Source organism: Coenobita brevimanus, chromosome 98 (genome assembly GCF_032717465.1).
Source record: "Coenobita brevimanus isolate Jiangsu-jjx chromosome 98, ASM3271746v2, whole genome shotgun sequence".
Lineage (NCBI taxonomy): Eukaryota > Metazoa > Arthropoda > Malacostraca > Decapoda > Coenobitidae > Coenobita > Coenobita brevimanus.
This window is the reverse complement of record NC_137051.1, coordinates 35,093,601-35,117,735: the sequence shown is the minus strand read 5'-3', so window position 1 is coordinate 35,117,735 and position 24,135 is coordinate 35,093,601. Positions and strand designations below refer to the sequence as shown.

The 24,135-nt window shown below is 40.8% G+C and overlaps 1 protein-coding gene across 1 annotated transcript; it reads left to right on the top strand.

Moving 5' to 3' along the window:
• The first annotated feature begins 449 nt into the window (after positions 1 to 449).
• Positions 450 to 14,957, top strand: p (WD40 repeat domain-containing protein pink). The gene is made up of 7 exons (XM_080283590.1): positions 450 to 530; positions 1,483 to 1,593; positions 2,461 to 2,547; positions 5,396 to 5,557; positions 5,791 to 9,551; positions 11,299 to 11,410; positions 14,520 to 14,957. Exons 1-7 carry the CDS (start codon positions 450 to 452, stop codon positions 14,955 to 14,957), a joined length of 4,752 nt encoding a protein of 1,583 aa, XP_080139716.1.
• The last annotated feature ends 9,178 nt before the right edge of the window (positions 14,958 to 24,135 follow it).

The window sequence follows — 24,135 nt, the reverse complement described above, 5'->3', positions numbered from 1 at the left end:
TGTTGATGTGGATGTGATAGGGAGCGTTATGAGGAACACACTGAGGTGGTTTGGCCATGTGGAGAGGATGGAGGGTGGAAGACTGACGAAGAGAGTGTATGTGAGTGAGGTGGAGGGGGGGAAGAGGGAGGGGGAGGCCGAGGATGAGATGGAGAGAGGGGGGTGTGAGTTGGGAGCAGGGGAGTGAAATGGCGGGGGACAGGGCGACTTGGAGGCGATTTGTTTGTGGCCACCCCAAACGGGATTGAGGCGTCTGGCAATAGATAGATAGATAGAAAGATCTAGAAAATATCAGGATCCTCAGAACATTTCATTCGAAAAGGAAATTTGGAAATGCAGCATCACTGTTGTAATATTTCAGTAAAAACTATCATCATCCTTTGACCTTCACATGACATGACAGATACTGAGAGTACAGTGACGTGACCCAGGGTCCATTGTGGCTGAAGATGAGTTCTGAGTTGGTGGTCCTAGAGGCAGGGGATCTGCAGCAACTGAGCTTCCTACACCAGGGCACCACCAGACTCAGGGTACAGTACACATCCAGTGGCTTTGTTCTAGAGTGTACTGAAGAAACATTGACTCATTTGGTTTGCTGGACCACCCTGTACACCTCATGTTCATGTTAGCATTGCCATATACTGTCTTACAATCAATGGTGGATGGTAAATACTTTTACCATCAGCTATTTCTAGTACTACATCCTGTAACTTCTCTTTATACATGTAAATGAAGCTGATATATAGAAATAGATAGTAGGTTAAGAGGCAAAAAATTCATACAAGTGTTTGGTAGTTGCAAATGTCAAGAGGGTTATCTTAATGATGATGATATGCAGACTGCAGGTTGGCTACAAGAATTAAAGAATATGCTCCCAGATAAGTGTTCAGAGGTCAAAGCATAAAGATGAATGAAAAGATACAGTTTGATAATGAGTAAATACATTATATTACAGTGTCATTGCTTTGTATTTAGCTATGTAGCTAAATATCAGAATCATAGAGTACAGTACAAGTACATCAGAATACTGTAATCATCATCATTTTATAATCATCATCATCATCATTTTCATTATCATCAACATCCTGATTCCATTTCTTACTGATGCTTAAGAATGGCTTGCCTGTGCGGAGAGGATGGAGAAAGAGAGACTGACCAGAAGAGTAGCCATATGGGTGAGGTAGAATGAGAGGGGGAGACCGAGGATGAGGTGGAGGTATGGGGTGAGAGATATATGAAAGAGGACAGTGAGTTGGAGGAAGGGCAGCCAAATGACAGAGAAGAGGTTGATGCAGAAACAATTTGTTTGTTTTCACTCCATATGGGGTTGAGCCATCTGACTATAGACAGATAGGTAGATTGATCTAAAGATGGGATAGATATGAGTTACTTTTGGTACAGCAGGTTACAAAATTATGAATGAATGATGAAGATTAGGTTCTGCTCATTACACAGTATTAATCTGGTGTTTTCTGTCTGCAGGTTGTATGTTTTGACATGTGTCCTTCAGTGATCCTTCTGGGTGCTAACAGTGGGACCATCTATGTCTTGGACCATGAGACACTCAAACTCAAAACGCAGATTCCAACAGGGGTACGATACTGTGTTGTATTTCTTTACCCCTTCTCGACCATGACTTACAGTATTTTTCATTTTATTCATTCCACTGAGGTGGTTTGGCCATGTGGAGAGGATGGAGGGTGAAAGACTGACGAAGAGAGTGTATGTGAGTGAGGTGGAGGGGGGAAGAGGGAGGGGGAGGCCAAGGATGAGATGGAGGGATGGGGTGATTAGGCATATGAGAGAGGGGTGTGTGAGTTGGGAGCAGGGCAGTGAAATGGCGGGGGACAAAGCGATGTGGAGGCAATTTGTTTGTGGCCACCCCGAACGGGATTGAGGCGTCTGGCAATAGATAGATAGATTCATGCCATCGCCAGATCATTTGCTTGAGCAGTTTTACAGTATTCAGCTGTAATATTGATGAGGGACTGATCAGGATAGTGTATGTGAGTAAGATGGAGAGTGGGGGGGAAGGAGGGGGAGGCCCAGGATGTGGTGGAGGAATGGGGTGGAGAGAAAAGGGGGGGATGAGTTAGAGAAAAGGCAGCCTGATAATGGAGGACAGGGTGACATAAAGATGATTCATTTGTGGCCATCCTTTATGGAAGAAGGCTTCAGTCTGTAGACAGATAATTAGATGCAGTAGTAGTAAATGGAATAACTAAGGGTATATCTGACCTCCAGGTTGAAAAGTTTCCCCCCAGAAGAATAAAATCATCCAAAGGTAGCACTCCACCAAATTCATGTCTACCGTAGCCTGGGGACATGATAACAATGAAAAGTTTCCTAGGTTAATTTCCCTGGATATTCTGTTGATAGTTCTCCCTCTTTTATGCTTTCCTTTTCCTTGCGGATGATGATGACTAAGAGAATGAATGCTTTGTCCCTAACCAATTTCAGAGTGGGTCAGTGGTGCAGTTAAGTATATCCAGTGATGAGAGTCTGGTAGCATGTGCTGTCAGTGATGGAACTGTCAAGGTGTTTGAGGTAAGTCTCTCACTCATTTTTATCATCATCATCATCATCTAATCTTGTGTTGCCCCATAAGGAGTGTAGGAGCCCGGGGATAGGCAAGTTGGTCCTGACATTTAAGATGAGAGTGACCAGCCTCACTCATCCCTGAGTGGCAATACATGAGCAGTAAACCCCAACCACCCCTTGGATATGGAAACTTGCACAGGCTCAATCTGATTGGAGTGCCATAATTATTCATTAAACCACCAGGTGCCATAATTTGGTTATATGGTTACCTTCCAGCATAGTAAATGGTTTCCAGGTGTACAGGAAACCATTTGGCATGTCACTCATTGTAGAGTCACCTATAGGCAGAAGGAAGAGGAAAGGATGAAGGGAAAAAAGACAGAAGAGGGAGTGTAAAGTCTCCTGTAGGCATAAGGAAGAGGAAGGAATGAGGGAATGAAAGACAGAAGAGGACGGAAGGATGGAAGAGAGGAAGGGGCAGTCAGCCGAGAGTAGCACTACTTCAAGTGAGTGGATGGTGGATGGTGAGTGCCCCCACCTCCTACTATTGGGAAAATATTTTAACCTGCTGTTTCTTTACTTTTTTTCATTTTTCTTTGCTGGCTAACATTCCCAGGTTGAAAGAGTATGTTTCTCAACAAACAGATGAGGTGGTAGGTAGTGGTGACCATCATCTAAGCACTTGTAATGCTCCCAACTTCTTCCTTGAATCTGCAACAACCCACACTGAGGACACTGATCTATGGCCAAAGGAAGTCATCAGTGTTGGTTGGTGCTGATTCACCACACTGATTTTCAAAGTCCATGGAGAGAGAAACAGGAGTGGTAACAGGACCCTCATTGCTTACTCAACAGTACTTATTATTCATGCTAGCTGCAACAAGGTGATTATTTTCAGATGAGGAGTGGCTTTTGAACTGGAGGGGTTAGATTTTAGCCATCATTAATCTCTTCAGTTGTAGGTTGTTTTCATAAGCTGAATAAAGTGGTCTGGTAGTAGCAGGAATAAAATAAAGAATATATCACCAGATTCAAGATGTGAAGAGATCACCTTCTTTCAGTTTCACACCCCCGACCTTTTAGTTTATCCACATTTCACCCTTTAATGAAAGAGGATGAACAGCCTTTTTGTGTCCTGAGTCAGTGTGGATGAAGAATTGGAGGTACTGATCAAGCAGTTAGTAGTTAGGTCAGCTGATTGAAAGAATGTGAATTTCATCCCAGGTTGAGACAAGGGACAGTTTGATTATTTGCAGTATCATAGTGGTAGGTGGGGGCACTCACCATCCACTCACTTGATGTAGTGCTGCTCTCAGGTGTCTACCTTTTCCTCTCCTCCATCCTTCTTTCCTTCCATCCTCTTCTGTCTTTCTTTCCTTCATTTTTTCCTCCCCTTCTGCCTATGGGTGACTTTACACTTCCTCTTCTGTCTTTCTTTCCTTCATTCTTTCCTCTTACTTCTGCCTATGGGTGACTCTACACTGAGTGACAAGCCAAATGGTTTCCTGTGCACTAGAAAACCATTTACTATGTTGGGTGGTAACCATATAACCAAATTTTGGCACCTGGTGGTTTAGTGGGTAATTACGGCACTTCAGTCGGATTGAGCCGGTGAAGGTTTATATCCAAGGGGTGGTTGGGGTTGATTGCTTATGTAATGCCACTCAGGGATGAGTGAGGCTGGTCACTCTCATCTTAAATGTCAGAACAACTTGCCTAGCCCTGGGCTGCTATGCTCCTCGTGGGGCAACGGAGGATTGGATGATGGATGGATGGATGAATTAAAACAGATTTTACTAATAGTCAACAGGTCCTGCCAGCATGTCATTATAACACAAGTCACAGCATGTAATCTGTGTGAATAACGGGTAATAGGTATTACTGTGGCAGAGGTGACATGAGAAGGTGTAAGGCACATTTGACTGCCCAGCCTTGGGTAAAGGGCCATCATGTTTATATCCAGAGTTAATCTCATATAAAACAAAAATAAACTGAATAAATACATGAATAAGTTTAAAGCTTGATGAACAGAGCAGGCTTAACGAAGACACAGAATGCATGAAGTCAGTCACGATGAGAGTGGGGCTGGAGTGTTTTCATTTTATTCATGGTATCTCCTTTCATTGTACTTCATCTTGGAATAAGAGTTTTCAAAATAGCAGGGTTAGATGTAGCCGTAATAAACCTCTGCGATACAAGATAGGTTTACCGAATCAAGTAATATTGTTTATGTCCATTTGCATATACTGTTCTGTACATTGTTGTAAATACAGTAGTATTGACTCCTTGGTCATATTGTCATGATTGTATAGTATACTGGAGTTCTTTAAATCCTTCTGCCCAGGGATGCCACTTTTACTTCACTCTTGCATTTTCCTGATGAATATGTTAAGTGTACAAGAAGACTGTAAACTGGATGAGTTAAATATAGTTTTCATTTACAATACCACCTCAGTTACAGCTGTTCCTAAATTGAAAAAAAAGTCACCTGTAGGTAGCACAATAAACTGTAAAATATATTATCAGGTTGAAGGGATTAAAAGGAAGGATGGTCTGTGTACAGTGCACTAGAAAAAGAAAAAAAAAAAAAATACATAGATGGTTAGACTTGTGAGGTGGAACTAGGATTCCGGTAGCTAAAATGACCGGTGAATGAATATCTGATCTGTTTCACTTGACATGCTGTTTATAGGTGTCCCATTTTCATACTTTCTCTCCTTGTTTTCTGGATTGTACCTCACCCCATCTTTAAGTTGGCAGAAAAGTAAGAAAAAGTGATGATGATGTTGCGATGATGGTTGTGGCCCAAAATAAGCCCTTTGTAGCCATTATTACAATGGCAATTTGTTTTCAGCTGGAGGAATGGAATGGTGGTGATCTGGGTCGAGCGCTTGTGGTGTCACGTGAACACGAGGGCAATGTGGTGGCAGCGTTGGCATGGGAGCACACCAATGCAGAGGTGTACATTGCTGACACCAGCGGCAGAGTTTCAGTCCTCTATGTTACTAGGAGCAAGGTCATTATTGCGCATTTATTATATTGTGACAAAGATCCTTAACACCTTTCACCCCAAAAACTTTTTATGGTTTAAAGTACTATCAGTTAGTTCTGTAAATCATCTTTTTTTATATTTGCGTTTTGATATACAGCTACAATAAATTACAATAAATCCATTGCTGATTAGTCTATTGGAATGGCAATAATGATGATTAACTAAAAATTTTATGTTTTCCTCAATGGTTCTTGCAGACAGCCTCACTCTTCCGTAGCCCAAGTGTGCACCTGATGACGCTGGAGTCAGGGGTTACTCAGCTGGACTACAGTGATGGCTACCTCCTGGTGTCCACCCTCACACGCTCCTACATCTGCAACACTGCCCTTGAGACCTTTGCACAGGTTGGCACTCGGCTCAGGCAGGGCGAGTTCGGATGCTGCTTCTGTCATGTATCCTCAAGTGGTGGCGGTGGTCATGGTATTGATGGTGGTAGTATTACAAGGCTTACTCAACAGGACTTCTATGAGAGCTTGGAAGGAACATGCAGTTTTGAACAGTCCTTGTGTGACAGGCAGGGGTTGTCAGATTGTTATGAAGCCACAGAGGAAATTAATTCTAACCAGAGTAACAGATTATACAAATCAGAACCTGTGGAAGCCAGGGAGCAGAGCTCACGGATATTTTGTGCCCGACCAGGAACAAGGATCTGGGAGTCTGACCACTCTGGGAAAGTTCTTGTGACACATCAACTTAAAAATGCACTGAAGGTTCCTGCAGCTAATGTACTGCACACAGATGGTTCATTTGGTGAGGAAGAACTACTGGAGGAGATTAAAAGATGGCCAAAAGACAGTTCCATGGAAACATCTCAGGGATGTAAAGGTACTGAAGATCCAGTGGTATTCACCAGGAGTGATAATGATGATTGTATAGGAGGTGATACTTCCAGACAAAGAGGCATCACAGCCCCACTGCACCCCCCAGTTAGTGTAGCCTTCACCAAATTGCTCAGCTATTACAATAACTACCTCTTGGCCATCTCCAATTATGGACTGTATGTAATTGATCCCTCTAATTCGAAGGTACTTATGTGGATAAATGTATCAGACAGTGTGACAGACATCAAAGTGTCTGGTAATTCTCTGATATATAAAACAGGCAGTGGATGTATTAAGAACTTCATGATTACAACTGTTGATGTGGCTATTTTGTATTTGCACACACGGAATCTCCCAGTTGAGTGTGCCTATTTGTGCCTGCAGAGTAGGGACTTGTTTTCAAGTTCTGAATTACTCTGCCGGCTTGGAGCAAAAATTCTTACAGATCTTTGTCATTCCATTAAGAATGTTATCATCAAAGAAAGACTAACCAAAGTAAAAGTAAGTGCCAACCTTGGCAAGGTAAAGGATAAAAGCAAAACCAAAATGCCTTTGAAAGCTGGAGTTACATGCATCAAGAATGATAACTATGAGAATGAAGAACTCAAAAAATGCCTGAACTTGGCACTGAAGACTCAGCAATCGAGAGTCCCTGTGAGCCGATGGTACAGCGAGCCACAGCTTCGGGGAGTTATGAACAAATCACCTGTGATGCAGAGAAGCGTGGCATCAGTGGAAACCAGTCCTGTGCACCAGAGACATGGGGACTTGCATGGTGACAGCACATCCACTTACTTATACCAGGGCTCCAGCTGCAGGTCCCTTACTCAGTTCTCCAGTGAAGATACTTTGCAGTCACACTCCTCAGAAAAGTCAATTTCAGGGATTCAGTCTGCCTCACTTTCTTCAGGAAAGAAGGCGTGTTCATCAGAGGTGGAATGCAGTAAAAGACGAGAAAAGCCTTATCTCATCTCCAGAAGGTGCTCCCAAGAGTCTAACAGTATATCATCCCACAGAAGTCTCGATAGCTCACTGGAATTATTTGAGGATCCACTCTTTCCCTCAGATGATAGTTTTAGTTCTCCTGACCCAGATGTAATGTCACGGGCCATATACAACACTCAGTCAGTTAACCCTTATGGTGCTCACAACTTCTACAACCTGGCCTATGCTCCCATTCACCCTGGTTCTGAGGCAGCCACACTACTGCAGGAAATGGTGGAGAATGTCACAACAAATATGGTTGGTACCATAACTTCAGGAACCCGAAGCTTGACCGAGAAGCTGAGGAGTGTCACCCCATTGATGTTATCAGAAGAAAGACCTTCCAAGAAATGCCCAGATGGGTCACTGTCAGTCACAGATGATCACAGGGTCAGCACAGGCTCACCTGAGACAGATGGGACAGATGACTTGGAGAATTTAGTTGTCAGCTCAAAGTTGAAAAAGAAATATCGACATGGCAGCTCTGGCCCTACCCCACTACCCAGCAAGTCTTCCACTCCACTTGTTGATGAAGCACTACGACGAAACCAAGAACTGCCAGGAGTTGTGAGGAACTTGCACGAGCTGGTAACATCCACCACCGAGAAGATCATAAATGCTGGTGATAAGCAAGAAACCTTTAGCCTCCTTACCCACTGGCTTGAGGTGTACTGCCACACCCTTCAGCAAGTACAAGTCAACAAACGTCTGTCCCCACAAGCCAGTGAGGAAATATCTGTTGATGGTCCAGTATCATATTCTTCACTGGATTCCTCACTTTCACAGGACAGCTCGGGAACTTCATGCGATTCGCTCAACTGGGATAGCAATGATATTGGTTTTGAACCATCTGCCATGAGTGCTGACATCCTGGAACAGATCACAGAAATGTTTTTACAGTGCTTGCAGGCTGGAGTCTACACCATTGGACTCCGAAATCCCAAAGTTATATCTGACCACTACAAGCAAGACTTACAACACCCTGTTACTCCTGAGGAAGTCAAGAAGCGCGATTCTGTGTATGCTCAACTGGTAGCCAATGACTGTGGCTTGCTTCAGTATTCCCACCTGCTAAATGCGTTAGACACTCTGGGTCACAGTTACTACATTCTCACCTGGATTGCTTTGCTTGAAAAAATAACAAAAGCCGTTGACGTGATCCAGAGCCATACCTTGCCGGATATTATTCCTGATCTTGATTTCACACGTTCCCAGAGACTGTTGTTCCTGTACAAGATAGCCTCAGCCGGTAGTATGAAGAAACTTGTCACTGCTGCTTCTCTAATTGCAGACCCCATTGTGATACAAGATTTGATATTTTTATTGAGCTATCTGGCACCATCATCAGAAGTGGAGGGAACAAATGTCGGATCTCACATTCCCAAATTACTTCTCCAGTACCTCAATCAACATTCCCAGATAAAGGATTTGATGCAGTCATATTTGGACTCATGGAAACAGTGTGCTGAGCTTCAGTATGATATTTTAAGTGCTCTTCTTTGCGAGGTTGACCCCAGCTTGTACTCATGTGAGTGTGGCTTGCCACGACCAGGAGAAAGGCCTGTTGCTATAGAGGCCCTCACACACACACTTCTCACCCACCATCTTATCGACCCTGGCAGTATGGCATCACTTTGCCAAACTGCAGGATTTTGGCAGGGCTTCTGCACCATCACCTTACATTACAATTTACAGTCCAGTCAAGAAAGTTTTCCTTATATAATACAGTTGTGTGATATCCAACTTTTAGAGGATTTCATAGAGTCAGTACATCCTGACCAATATCCTGAACTGCTAGAGTCCTTAACAAGAGTTACTTGCTCAGACCCAACTGTAATGAGATGCTTTAAGTGCCAGTCTGTTATGCATCTGTCACAGAACGGTAAGGAAATCAGAACCATTGTAAATGGTAGATTAACTCCCAGCCACCCCAGTATGGAAAATTCTGTTGAAAAGCTGTTGGCAGATGACTGTTGTGAGGAGGAGGATGACATGGGTGGATGGAGAATAGGTGGACAGGGCAGCATACACAGCATGAGGCAGGTGTGGGAGGTGGTGGTTTGGCAGTTGCTGCGGCTGTGTGGGGCAGCTCACACCCTCAGCCTTCTCACTAAGGTCCAAGATGCCATTCCACCAGGAATTCTGACAAACAGGTAAATATATCTTGACATGATGAGTTCCATGTTTTTGTAGATACAGTATACATTTTGTCCTTATTTCATGTTTCCCCCCTCCCTCCTTTTTATTGATCAATTAAATGTACAGTAAATTAAGAAAAAAAATATATAAAATTTTCATGCATACCCATAAATTTGATTTACACTTTCTCAGTTTACTGTACCAGTTGTGTGGCAAAAATATATTTTGGAGCACATCCATCACATACATTGAAGACTTGCTGTAATTCTTTTTTGGTTATAGAAACATTTCTTGACATTCATGTATCAACAGATTGAGTTATTAAGTGTGAATCACGTCATCTTTATGAATACTGCTTGCCCTCTGGAATTCTTGAGCCCTGAGGATGTCATACAATACAATGTATTGACAACAGCAAAGTTGTTTTAGGTCACTTTGATGGCCTTTGAGAAGTTCAGTATATTGAAGCTAGTTACATTACTAGTTAATTAGGCCTCCACATCAAAGTGTGAAGAGCTACTGTAGTTGTTTCATACTTGGCATAATTGTTCCTTGATCAGTAGTCCCACACACCTCATTATTCATTTACTTATTTTTTGTAACCTCTTTACAGCAATTTATGGGGTTCAGTGCCAAACCCTATAATCATGCAGATTTTGAGATCCTATGTTTATGTTCATTAATCATCATGGCAATTTACACAGAAGCTGTGTCAGTGTACAGTAGCTGTGTGGAGACCATCTTGCATTCTCTTGGGAATGTTGGTAATATTCCCTGTAACATATTCTTTAGGTGTTTCTCAAATCAAACTTGCCATATAAGGATTAATGTAGGAACTTACCTTTGCTGTATAACAAGTTGCTACACCTCCCCATTGATATAATATATATCTTGTCATATGGTGGAATATGCATGGTAAATAGGCTGTGTTGTATCTTTGCAGCAGCCTTTCTGGATGAATTCAAGTTTAGGCATCTGTCAGTAGACAAAGTACTTCACATACAATGCAGGCAGTCCTCATTGTGAAACAAGTGATTTATTAAAAAATCAGAAATTTTTTCATAAAGCTCAAACCATAAACCAGAGTACAGTACACTGACAAGTCAGCTTCTAGGTAGAAATGGAACTTTAGTAAGCAGCTTTTCTGTAGTTTACTGTGTACCAAGTAACAGAAATAAATGTTTGTAGAGTTGACATATAAGGATTAAATATTCTGGCTTCTGTAACTCATTATCAGCAAAATAGCAATACTTGAAGTTAGCTAGAACAGAATAATAGAATTGGCCTATTAAAGGGTTACTGGTGGCATTGTTAAAAATGGAACTCCCATCTTACCCTTAGCTGAATTAGCCATTAGACTGTGGCTGGAATAGAATACTATGGCTGTCCTTGCTGTAATATAATTAAAGGTAATGTTACCAACAAACTCAGTATCATAGTCATCATTAAGCAGAATAAAATTGTTTGGCATTAACTGGAATATAATATGACAATCACCCTGACCATGAGAAAATCACCAGTAACAGTATTAACGCTCAGACTCCTGTGAGTCACTCTGTCCAGAATAACTGTTTGTTGTTTCTGGAATTGAATATTCAATTTGTGCAGGCCATGAATGATCAGTACTAATATTATTAACATTCAGGCTTTTTGAGTCACTCTCAGCTAAATAAAATTGTTTGGTGTTGGCTGGAATAGAGTGCTAGAATTATGCTGACCATGTAAGGGTTTATATACTTTATAGACATCTTGGTATTTCAGGGTATACCAGTGGTGTGTTCTAGTGTCTCTGGCTGAGAGACGAGGTGAGGCAGCTCGCCTGTCCCTGCTTCACTCCCTTACCAACACATCACCAAGACTTTACTCTCTTAAGGTCAGTTCTGTTAACGCAGGGTGATTTTAACCACTTGAATCTGGGTGGTGTTCTTGTTGGTTCATTCTTTCAACTAAAAGAAACTTTCATTCAGCTTAGAGTAGACTTCTTGTATTGAAGGGCTGATTGAGGCTGTAACTAACCCTTCAACTAAACAAGTCTGTCCTAAGCAGAATAAAAATGTCATGATATAACATGAATGATTAAAAAAAAAAAAAAAAGTCATCCCTAGACTCAGTGGATTGAAGGTAGGATCAGACAAGTTATTTTCCTGACAACTTCTCCCAGAAATCTTGATTATGGTAGCAGCGTTCTTGTTTATGGATGCAACATTCCACAGTTTCTCTCTCTTTTTTTTTTTTTTTTTTTTTTTTTTTTTTTTTTTTTTAATACAAAAAGAAAGAATTTAGGCAGAAAGCTTGGAAAATTTGTGCTTTCTCAAGCAAACTGAAGACAGAGAAAGCTGAATTCAGCATCAATTCGTTTTGTGATGCCTAGAAACATTGTTTAAAAGACTAGAGGTAATAGGCAGTGGGAAAACAGAATTGGGAACCTAATTCCGGAGTTAACCAGTTGTGTACGTGAAAGACTAAGGGAACCAAGAAAATCATGCAGTAGAGAGTTGGGCAGAAAAAGAGTGAGAGTGTGTAGCTAGATGGGGCTGTGTGCCCACAATAGTAGGTAAGGAATGCCAGAAGAAAATTAAAAAGATCAGTAACCAAAATAGTAGTAACAGAAGAGAGAGAGAGAGGTAATACAGTAGTACCATCAGTATAGAGAATGAAAATGAAGAGCATGATTGAGAGGATGAGAATTAATGAGACGGAAATCCTTTGACTCCGTCCTGTTTAGATGAGTTATGTGTAGTAAGCCATCCTCAGGCATGAGAGTCATTACTGACTTTGCGATAGGTTTCTTGTATCCCAGAAACTTATGTTCCTATACAGTATCTTGGAAAAGTGGTTTTGTTTCCAGTAAAGTACTGTCTGACTTTCATTATATTAGCAACCTCTGTTGCTGCTGCATGAATCAAATATACACTTAAACTGCAAGTGATAAACTTCAAGAAGCACTCAAAAAAAAAAATAAATAAAAAAATAAATTCCATGATTATTTCAGTGTGAAGATTGTCACACAAGGATATTGTAGGACTGGAGGCAAAAGTTTATTGGCTTGCCTTCAAATATGGTAACTACAATACTGAGCTTGCTGACACATGAACTGTAATATTTTTTTGTTTCAAAAATCTATTGAGAAATTACACAGGTGGTCTGCAGTTAACTCGGAAGCATAATTTATTATCGTAACTCCAAATATTGTTCGCCATGCTGCCACCTCACCACTATGGAAGTTTTGTTTGCTTGTACAGTAATACTATTAAGACCTGGACGCCCAAGTCCCAGACACTCTAAGTCTTGCACATTTTGGGCTTAGGTCTTTGGACACCTAAAATGGCCAAAAAACGTAAAAATGAAAAAAAAAAATGTGTTCATCCCTACTTTAAATTTGCCGTGCGGTGTCGAACAGCTGTGTTTTGGCACGTATTTACTCTGATGACCGTTAGAACGCCCCTGCATTCCCCCCCGGTTCCTGCCTACCTACCATCATGACTGCACACTCTTTGCCATGGCTGCCCATGGCTTGGTTTTATGAATAAAGTGAATAAACTGCAATACCTCGCCACAAGACCACATGGTAATTTACAGTGTTGTGCAATGTTAAGAAATTATAATTCAACGTGCAAAGAATTAAGTGCAGAGTGCAGAGTGCAACACTGGTGTGTTGCCACTGGCGTGGCACAAGTAAGAACAGAATGTGCAGTGTTAAACAATCATAATTCACAGTGCAAAGGATTAAGTGCAGCACAACACTGGATTACTGTATGTGCAAGTGCACTTCACCACTCCCAGAGCCATAGAGGAGACGGGTTAATCTTCGTGCATCCGCGGATGTGTTGTAAGTACCCTGTACACTGCTAAATATTTTCCATACTCACTTCTAATTTCTCATTCTCTGGTTCCTTTTCATTTCATGGTTTCTATCCATTATTTGTGTGAATAGGGTCCTAAATAATTGCTGTGCAGGGCCGGTAGGGAGTTAGGTGGTTTTCAAAGTTAGGGTGAGTTAGAGTCCATAAGTACCTGTCCAGGGGGCATTTTCCCAAGTCCCGGACAAACCCAAGTCCCGGACATGCCTTTGGCTCTATTACGTTGGATCTTGGAGGGATTACTGTATTTGTTTATAGAAATGTTTAGTCTTGTATAATTGTCCAGACAGCCCTGTATTTCTCATATTTTTTAGTCTGCCAAGGAAAATCTTATTCCTGAATTTTTCAGTGTTTATGATATGAAAAAACAGTTGTCGTTTATATGGGATTTTAAATTCACTACAAGGAAGGGGGTTTTCTAGTGGCATTTATCCTCTTGTCACATTCCAGTACTAATTTACGCCATAACCAGATGATGAACACCTGGCATAAACTCCAAATTTATTTATAGTACGAGAAACAGGAGCTCCAGGCACTCACATTCGTAAATACTGGCATTTAGTTTTTTATATTACAGCCCTAGGTTGCTGATAAATTGATACTGCATACAGTACCACTAAACAGAGTGGAGTCAGAGGCATCTTGTTTCATCATCTCTCTTCTTTCTTACTCTCTTTAGCCTTGTTCTGTACACCATAGGGTTGCATGTCCCTCTCTCTGTCTTCTAGTTCTTTTGAGTCCTCTGCTTGAATTCCTTACGTAGTACTGTACAGCAGGCATGCAGCAGTGCTTTTCTGTCCTGCTTTCAGATACAAGAATCAGCTTGTTCTTGCAGTCTTTTATGTCTCCCACAGGTCATCTGCAGGTCTCTTTTCTTCATTCCATCTTTCCCTTTGTAAACTCCAGTTTTTTAACTGCAGTGTATCCAGGCATGTTAAAATAGATGAATCTTGATTTTTTGTTCTCTCGATATTATTTGGAAGGGACAAGTTTAGTAGGCTTTCATTCTTGGGTTCATTCTTTTTATATTAAAAAATAATAATGGAATAGGAAATATGTCTGCGCAGTGAAGTGGTTAAATGCAGATAAAAGGTTGATTGATAACAAGTGTAATTTTTGCAGGTGGCAAGATATCTGTACAGGCAAGAAATCAGTGACCTCCCAGAGCATATTGAGGTTAGAGAAAATGCTCAGGACTCACTTCATACTGCCATCACAGACTCACCTGCAGGTCACAGTATCAATAGCTCAGCTTCGATTCACAGCATCAGCAACTCATGCCTCACTCACAGAACAACCAGCTCCTCACCCAAGCCTCAGAAGGAGTTTTGCCACTCTCCCACCATCACCCCAGGACATCACTGGGGAGTGGCGACTGGACTTCTGGGCAGTCTCTGTCACTGCTGCCACCTACCTCTTACCACTGCAGCCCTTGTAAGTGAAGGAGGTATCACAGTCTTCCCCTGCACCCATGCCTTCCACACTGTGTGTCTCTCTTACTGTGGGCATCACTGTGTTACTTGTGCCAAGGAAAAGTCACAGGTTGGGGTCACAGATTAGAATACTCACCCTCAAGACTGTGATGTGCCCATTAAAGGGCATTTTGAGTAGTCTGTAGCTGTACCGCTCGGCTTGGTTAATATTTCAAATTGTTCAGATTTTTTTAAAACCCTACCGTGCTAGCAACGTAGATCTATGTCCCCTTCAAAAACGCTGGTTACATAGATCTATGTCCTGTAGCACTGACAAGTCATTGCAAGAAACCAATGTTAAATAGAAGGTACTGTCGTATCTCGCTGTCTTCAGACATTTCTCCACTATGCATGTAACACTGATTTATGAGCGCAGGAGGCGAGTGAGTCTTCACAGTCTGACAGCTGCTCTGCTCTGTCTAACCTTGAAGATTTCAGAGGTCGAGTGGCACCAACCTGACTCGATTCGACCTACTTTCCGGCTTTGGTGATTACTTTTTTAGTGCCAGGGATCTTATATTGATGTATTCAGCCCATTTAGCCAAAATCAATTCACAAGCTCACAGCCACTCTGCTCTCTCAGTAACGTCAAAGATTTCAGGGCAGATTGGCACCAACCTGACTCTGTTCAACCAACTTTCTGGCTTTAGTGATTTTTTTATATTAGTACCAGGGATCTTATACAAGTACTGATGTATTAAGCCCATTTAGCAAAAAAAGTAGATAAATAAATAATCCAAAATCGGTCTACTTAGAGACGTATCAGTTTATTTATTTATTTTTTGCTCAGCACGGTAAGGGTTAAGGCACGAAACAAATCTTTATACTTAATAAGTGGCAGTACACGGTGGTACTACCTTTGATTAGCACAGCGATGGTTTTGATGGTGGCAACAGCTACATCTGCCTGTCTGTGTGCTAGTCAACAAACCCATGCTGTGATGGCCAAAAACAGTGTCATGTCATCCCTACTAGTGAATGGAGGCACCTAGATGTTGATTTACTAGTATATTGGTTTTTGTTAGTGTATGTTAAGTATTTCTATGAATTTTTAAAAACTGAAAAAGGTAAACTTATCCCAGATCTGCTACACCATCGATATACCATATGGCTGGCATGCTGTAGCCTTGAGGTTAAGTAGATGAGATGAGGTAAAGCTGTGCTCTTACATTAGCATTGATTAGGTTTGGTTTGGTGATGTGAGGACAGTTCAGATCTGGTCAGATTATATTAAGCCGAGATTAGATAACTTAAGTTGGAAAGGATTGAACTGTTGTTGTGGCCCCAGGGTCTTCTGAACATGAAACTGGTGGACAGCACGCTATAGTTGCTCTTCTTTAGTCCACCATCCTCCCTTGGGGATAGGGAGGGAGCTGAGGGGCATTTGTATAATGGGGCAGCTCCACCATTTGGTTATATCAGTGCCACTGTGTGAAGGTGTCCCTCACCAGCACCTAAGGCTGCCCTCTCCAGGTTCAGTGCAACGAATGAACCATTTGTTATCCTTTTGTTGTTGTTATTATTATTATTGTTATTCTCATAATCAACAGCTGTAGTGTAAGACAATGGGTAATACTGAATATAGCTTTATATATGTAGATCTGTAATTCATTAGTAATTAAAGAAACATGTTGCTCATTACTATAGTTGTAGAGAATTTATACTCTATTGTAGTTTACAAGTAAAGATTATATAACAGTGAATGTACATGGCATTGCTGGGTAAGTAGAACAAAGGCTCAATTGTTTACAAATGTCAGTCCATTTTCATTATCACCATCAGCAGCAAGAAACACCATTGTAACCAGTACCATATCATAACCACATTACCATAACACCAATTATCATCATTTTCAGTATCATCATTTCTACTCTTACACTATCACTGCCACTGCTACCATTGTCATCATTGAAACTATCACCGCTATCACTGTCATGACAGTCGCTATCATGATTGTCACTTTCACAGCCACTAGTATCATCACTCAGTTATTTGTATATTGTAAGCCAAAAGATTAAAGGTTTCGAAATACACATTCTGAGGCTGCTCTGAGGAGGACAGGGTGATGTGGAAGCATATTGTTTGTGTCCATTTCCTCTGGGATAAAGGCACCTGGCTATAGGTAGACACATACACATTCAGGAACCTAAAAACAAGTAGTCCGTACACTATGCAGTTGCTAAAAAATAAATAAATAAATAAAAATAAAAAGTATCCGTGCATACTCAGAATGAAACCGTGTGAGACCACAGATAACAGATACTGTGATGTGGGTGTTGCCACGCTGGTGTGAGGGGTGCCATTTCACTCATTCTTTTCTCCTGGGAACTCCTTATGCTTCACATTATTAAATCATTTATGATGTAAGCATAATTATGGTACACACACTCACAGCTGGGAATTACAATCCACACCTACCATATATTCATTCATTTATTCATTCATCATCTAATCCTGTGTTGCCCCATGAGGAGCATGGGAGCTTAGAGCTAGGCAAGTAGGTCCTGACATTTAAGATGAGAGTGACCAGCCTCACACATTACTGATTGGCATTACATTGAGCAATAAACCCCAGCCATGCCTTGGATATAGACCTCCTCAGGCTCGATCTGATTGAAGCGCCTTAATTACCTACTAAACCACAAGGCACCATAATTTGGGTATATGGTTACCACCCAGCATAGTAAATAGTTTCCTGGTTTACAGGAAACTATTTGGCATGTCACTAAGTACAGAGACACCGATAGACGGAAGATATTTTTTATATATATATATATATATATATATATATATATATATATCCATTCATCCATCCATCCATCCATCCATCCATCCATCCATCATCCAATCCTACATTGCCCCGTGAGGAGCCTAGGAGTCCGGGGCTAAGCAGTTGGTCCCGACATTTAAGATGAGAGTGACCAGCCTCACTCATCCCTGAGTGGCATTTCATGAACAATCAACCCCAACCATCCCTTGGATATAAACCTTCACCGGCTCAATCCAATTGGAGCGCAATAATTACTCACTAAACCACCAGGCACCGTAATTTGGTTATATGGTTACCACCCAGCGTAGTAAATGGTTTCCTGGGGTACAGGAAACCATTTGGCTCTTCACTCAGTGTAGAGTCACCCACAGGCAGAAGGAAGAGGAAAGAATGAAGGAAAGAAAGACAGAAGAGGAAGTGTAAAGTTACCCTTAGGCAGAAGGACAAGGAAAGAATGAAGTAAAGGAAGACAGAAGAGGATGGAAGGAAAGAAGGATGGAGGAGAGGAAAGGGCAGACACCTGACAGCAGCACTACATCGAGTGAGTGGATGGTGAGCGCCCCCACCTACCACAAATATATATATATATTTTTTTTTACTGTATATATATATATATATATATTTTTTTATATATATATATATATATATATATATATATATATATATATATATATATATATATATATATATATATATATATACATACAATAGACTGCAAGATAATGCTGATTTCATGTGGGCAGTGTGTCAGGGAGAGCATGTGAATATTGCCAGGCATGAAAGGTAGGTGGTGGCGACCATCATCCACTCACTTGATGTAGTGCTGCCTACTTCTTCCTTAGCCTTTCATTCTTTTTCTGTGCCTGCCCTCCTCTCTTCGTATTTCTCCCATCTTTCCTGTCACTTCTTATTGCTTTTCTTTCCTTTACAGGTGGCTTTACATTAAGTGACAAGCCAAATGGTTTCCTGTAAGCCAAGAAACCATTAAACAACGCTGGGTGGTAACCACATAACCAAACCATGCGTGCTCCCTACGTGTCAACAAGTGGGTTGGTGGAGGGTTAGTGCCCCTCCCCATGAAACAAATAACTTAAAGCCAAATGGCCACCCCTTACGGGATTATGGCGTCTGGCAATAGATAGATAGATAGATAGATGAAAGGATTGAACTTGGTGGTGAGTCTCTTGAGTGTGTGGAAGAGTTTTGTTATTTGGAAGACATCTTATGTGCTGGAGGTGAGGCTGGAGCTACCTCTTTGGCTAGAGTGAGGTGTGGTTGGAAGAAGTTCAGGGAGCTGTTGCCTCTCCTGACATTTAGAGGGCTTTCCTTCCATGCTAAGGGATCTTTGTATGCAGCCTGTGTTAGGAGAGTAATGCTGTATGGTAGTGAGACCTGGGCAGTAAAGAAAGAGGATATTCGCAGGCACAAACGTACGGAAATGGCAATGATTAGGTGCTTGTGCAGTGTGTCTTTGAGTGCAAGGCCTGGGGGGGTTAGGTTTATGATGGAAGAGTTGAGAGGTAGGATGGGACTAGAGTGTATTGGTGTTGCAATGAGGAGAGGTAGATTTTGATGGTTTGGGCATGTGGAGAGGATGGGGGATGATAATTGGGTGCAGTAAGTGAGAAGTTTTAATGATGGGGATAGGGTAGTGAGACGTAGGTGGAAAAAGACCTGGGACAAGGTCATTGAGTATGACATCAGGGTTAAGGGATTAAATAGGGAAACTGCCAGAGATCGAGCAGCATTGAGAGCTGCCATTAGGTGACCATGGCCGATGCATGCAAGCATGTTGGAGCTTTCAAAAACGGAAACGATATATATATATATATATATATATATATATATATATATATATATATATATATATATATATATATATTTATATATATATATATATATATATATATATATATATATACACATTTATTTATTTATTTATACACATAAACAGGCCAGTTGTATTCCTGGAAAGTGTGTGCAAAATGGAATCTCTTTATGCTCGAATTCCATATCGGTATGACAAGTTTTTCCTACATGAACATTTTTCTTGTTGTTTCTGGAGTTTTGTGTGTCTGGTGACATTCTAGTGCCTTTTGATACAGCTGCTCTAGCCAAGAGGTACTGTCACAATCAAAAGTTCTTTGACACCTCCGTGCCATCTGTGGCGGTAGAGATGTTACTTAAAATATTTTTGTGAAAGCAATATGAAACACACAGCATGAGAACAATGCAGAGGCATACTTTGACAAATAAGGAAAGATGAAAAATATGGAAGACAGAACACAATACTGGCCAGGGATTGTCAGCAAACTTTTGCATGTGATAGTACAGTCTGTGTTAGTTTTGGTGGCAGTTGACTTAGTAGAGTTGCTTATTGGTCTTTCACAAACACAGACAAATTTTGTCTTTTGTGAGATAAAGTGGCAGATGTGTATACTATGTATGGAGTTGGCTGTATGGAGTGAATAAAAGAGTGTATGACTATTTAAGAGAATGTATGAAAGTAGAGTGCATGAAAGATGCATAGGTAGATCAAGAACAAGGTGAAGGGACGAGATGTGAATATAGTTGAGGGAGTGCGATGTATTATGGGAGGAGATGTCATTGTGAAATAAGATCAGAAATGCATGGAGGGCATTTTGTTGAGGTCACTCATCACAGGATGCATCATGTGGAGGTAGATGGATGGATGGATAAGCTTGACACATGTATGAATATACTTTAATTTGTCTCCAGTCCATCTACAAGGTTTCAGCTTATTCATTTGTATTAGTAAAGTAGAAGTCTGATTTGCCTGGTACCTGATTATCTAGAGTTATGGCAGCTCGTAAGGTTCATCTGTCACTGATCACCTGTAGTTTTAAGTGTGTCCAACTTCTTGTTACATTATCTTTATGGTCATTTACTGGGTAAGTGTTTTATTGAAAGGTAATTGCAGTGGATGAGTTACTGATTTACTGTAAAATATTGTGTTACTGTTATTAGTATTGTTATTCTCCCAGTCAGCAGCTGTAGAGTAAGACAAATGGTAATAGTAAACTTCTTCTATGTACAGATATGTAGTTCATTAGTATGGTAAGTAAACATATTGCTCATTACTACATGTGTAGACATATAGAATGCATGGAGAGTGAAGGGTTGCTAATGAGTGTGTAAAACTATAGCTGATTGGAAATGGAGAAGGGAAGGCTGAGAACAACAAAGATGAGTGGTGAAGTATGTGACGGAGAGGGACTTGGAGTAGTTGCAGCAAGTACAGTTTTATTTTTAATGAGTTACCATATGCTTTTATTGCCCCATCAGGAGTGTAGGGGCCAGGACTAGCTGCTAAGTGTAGAGATGTAAGAATGAGCAACTGCATAACTTTCAGTATCATTATTTGAGAACTACTGTATATGAAAATCACTCATTGGATGAAAGTCCCTTTTTGGACCATACCCAGTTGGAATTCCTTAACCCTTTACCACCAGGCATCTACTGTATTTGTGTATTGGTTATATGGTTACTACCCGGTGTTGTCAAAGCTTTGTGGGTTACAGGAAACCATTTGACATTTCACTCAGTGTAATCACATAAGAGTAGCTCTACATCAAGTGAGTAATATCAGTAGAAAGGCGTAGCATTTTTTTTTTTTTTTTTCCACAGCCACTCTGGTTCAAGCTGTGGACCTGATGTTGAACCAAAGGTAGTTGAATGTGATGTCTGTTTGTGGCTGTTGAAAAACTCTAAATGTGCCTGCATTTTGTCAATGTCCTGTCAGCTTAATTAACTCTCAGTCAGTTGTCACATTTCATTTTTGCTGTCTCGATACAGTTTTTTGCCTTTAAGGGAGACCTTTTGAACTGGTGGAGATAGTTATAGCTTTAAATACTCAGCAGGTCACAACAAGAACAAATAACTAAAATGATATCATCGTAGTGAGGAGTTTAGGTTGAAATAAAGGGGCCATATTGTGCCGTATAAACACAGATAGATATGGTGAAAGTTCATATGTCATGGCTGCTGTGGATGAACTGTGGGTTGGGAATTAGTTAGAAATAGAATGGCTAGTCCTGTACTGCCAGTTTGTGAGTTAAGCTGTGAGTTGATGGATCCCTTCACTCTCGCATTCCATATTCTGTGCCTCTTATATAAGCATGTGAATCCAGCCAACATGGATATTTGTGCCTTGTACCAGTTGCTGTTATTGTTGTTTAAATATAGTGAGTTGATTTTTATAGTCTGTAGATGTTGAGAAATATATAAAGGGAAGAGAAGTATCAAGTAGTAATAGAGATGGTTGAAGTTATTTTGTAACTAAACCACCTCAACTCAGTCATCCTTGTAACCACTAAAGTAATCCTTCCCTACTTCCGTATTCCATTGATATAGGATTTATTATAATACACAACATAGACACCTTCATTTAAGCCTCGCATTGTTCTTGTCTTCCAGTAATCTATTCATGACTCATTGAGTATTTGATCTTAATTAGGATGTGTTGTATATTTAACTGGTGAAAAAGGGTCTGAATGGAGATGATGACGATGATTTAGGTTTGTATACTGTATATCTGTATAGGGCAGTGAAATGGCAAGGGACAGTGTGACATGGAGACACTTTGTTTGCTGCCACCCCTTAGGGGATTAAGGCATTTGGCTGTAGATTGATATGTATATATGTGTGATAAAGTGATGTAACCTAGAATTACATCCGTTCGAAATCAAGGAAAGATAAAAGGCATCTGTAGCTTGGGATGGCTGGAGGAAGTACAGTAGTGTTGTTAGGTGACAGAAACTTGGAGGATTTTTGACTCCTTCAGTACAATGACATGATTTACCTTGGCTTGTGATAAAATTTTTGAGCTGGAGAGGTCAAGTACAGTCTCCATTCACACATTCACTGCAAAAGATCTCCCCTAAGCAGTGGCCAAGTCAATAAAGAGGTGGTCTACTTTCCCACTGGATGTGGATTCGAATTCTAGCTAGGGCAGGGAACAGTTAAAAGGATTTGAATTTCGTTAAAATAGACATTACTGATCTGCCAAAGACCCACTGATGTGTAAAAACACCACCATTAATACCAGTACACCAGTTCTTGAGAAGACATTCCTAATATGTATTCAGTATGAATGAGGTGTTAGTAACAGAGTGGTTGACGTGGAAGAGTATGGTGCGTAGGGGGACCACTGAACCTCAGAGAACAAGCTATTTAACCTATGCCCAGAGTCATTAACCCCTACACGCCGGGGGTTTTCCGATGTTGCACGCTCCTCCCTATGGGGGATATCCCTGATGGAAAAAAATACCCTTACTTTGAACCCTAATATCTGCCAAACTATAACAACTAGAGAAAAAATTAAAGATACAAAAGAATCACCAACTCTTCCTCTTTCAAATGAAAGTATCCCCATGTCTCTAGGTGGTCCCGTCAATGAGAAAGGATAAGTTAAAGTTCAAAGGGTAGTGGGAAGACGCCTGCGGCTATACACGTCCATCGGCATTGCTCTGCGCCCAAAATCGTGACTTGTATACACGTCAGCCGGCGGTTAGGGGTTAAAAAAGACAAGCCCGAATAAAATTAGTTGGGAGTAGCAAAAATAAACCAGTGAAAGATGTCACTAGATTCAAGAGGCTTCTGGTGGCCACTCTGGATGAACTATGGATTGCGCATTGGGTAGTGTATAGACAGGGTAGTTTGGGGAAATTCAGACCACCACACATGGCAGGGCTACCATTCCCACTAAGGTAATTTAATCCCTAAACTAAAAAGAGAAAAATGTCAATGCTGGTTTGATGAGAGTAGTATTTTTATGGGTACAGTTGAGCTTAGAAGTTTCTGGTATAGAGGGTTGAACTAAGAGCCTCAGAAGTTATGGAGGGAATGCTGAAGTAACATAATAGTCTAGCCATGATGAAGAGGCTATTTCTGGCCATTCAGTTTGACATTTCTGCTTCACTAGTTTCTCAGATGCAACAGTCTTACAGGGATGAAGGACAAGGGTAGTACTTCATTAATCCCTGTGCCGCAAATGGTATATCAGTAGCTGAATAAAGTCATTGTGCATTTGCCAGAATAGATGGGCTGATGCTGAAGTGAGTTACTTGACAGAGTTTTGCTGTTAATTGTCATGTACTTAAATTTATAATGTAGTTGTGTCACATGCATTTTTAGTAATACTGTAAATTCATTCTTAAGGAATTTTTTGTTTTACACGTAAGACCCATTTTCTGCCAAATTCATTGTTTGCAAAAATTTTACTGATGTGCATTTTTTTTTAATTCATCAAATGATACGATCCTATAGACTCATCTCAGGGGTCATATTTATATGATAAAAAATGTCTCAAACATCCATTGCAGCTTTTCATTGAGTAATTCTACATACGTGTTCAAGAAAAAAAAAAAAAAAAAAAGCTGCATTGAAAACGAGGGGGCAGGGGGTCGAACTCCCTAAACTCTCTCTCAGGATCTGCCACTCTGTATAAAAAGAATCAAACAAGAGATGTGCCTTGT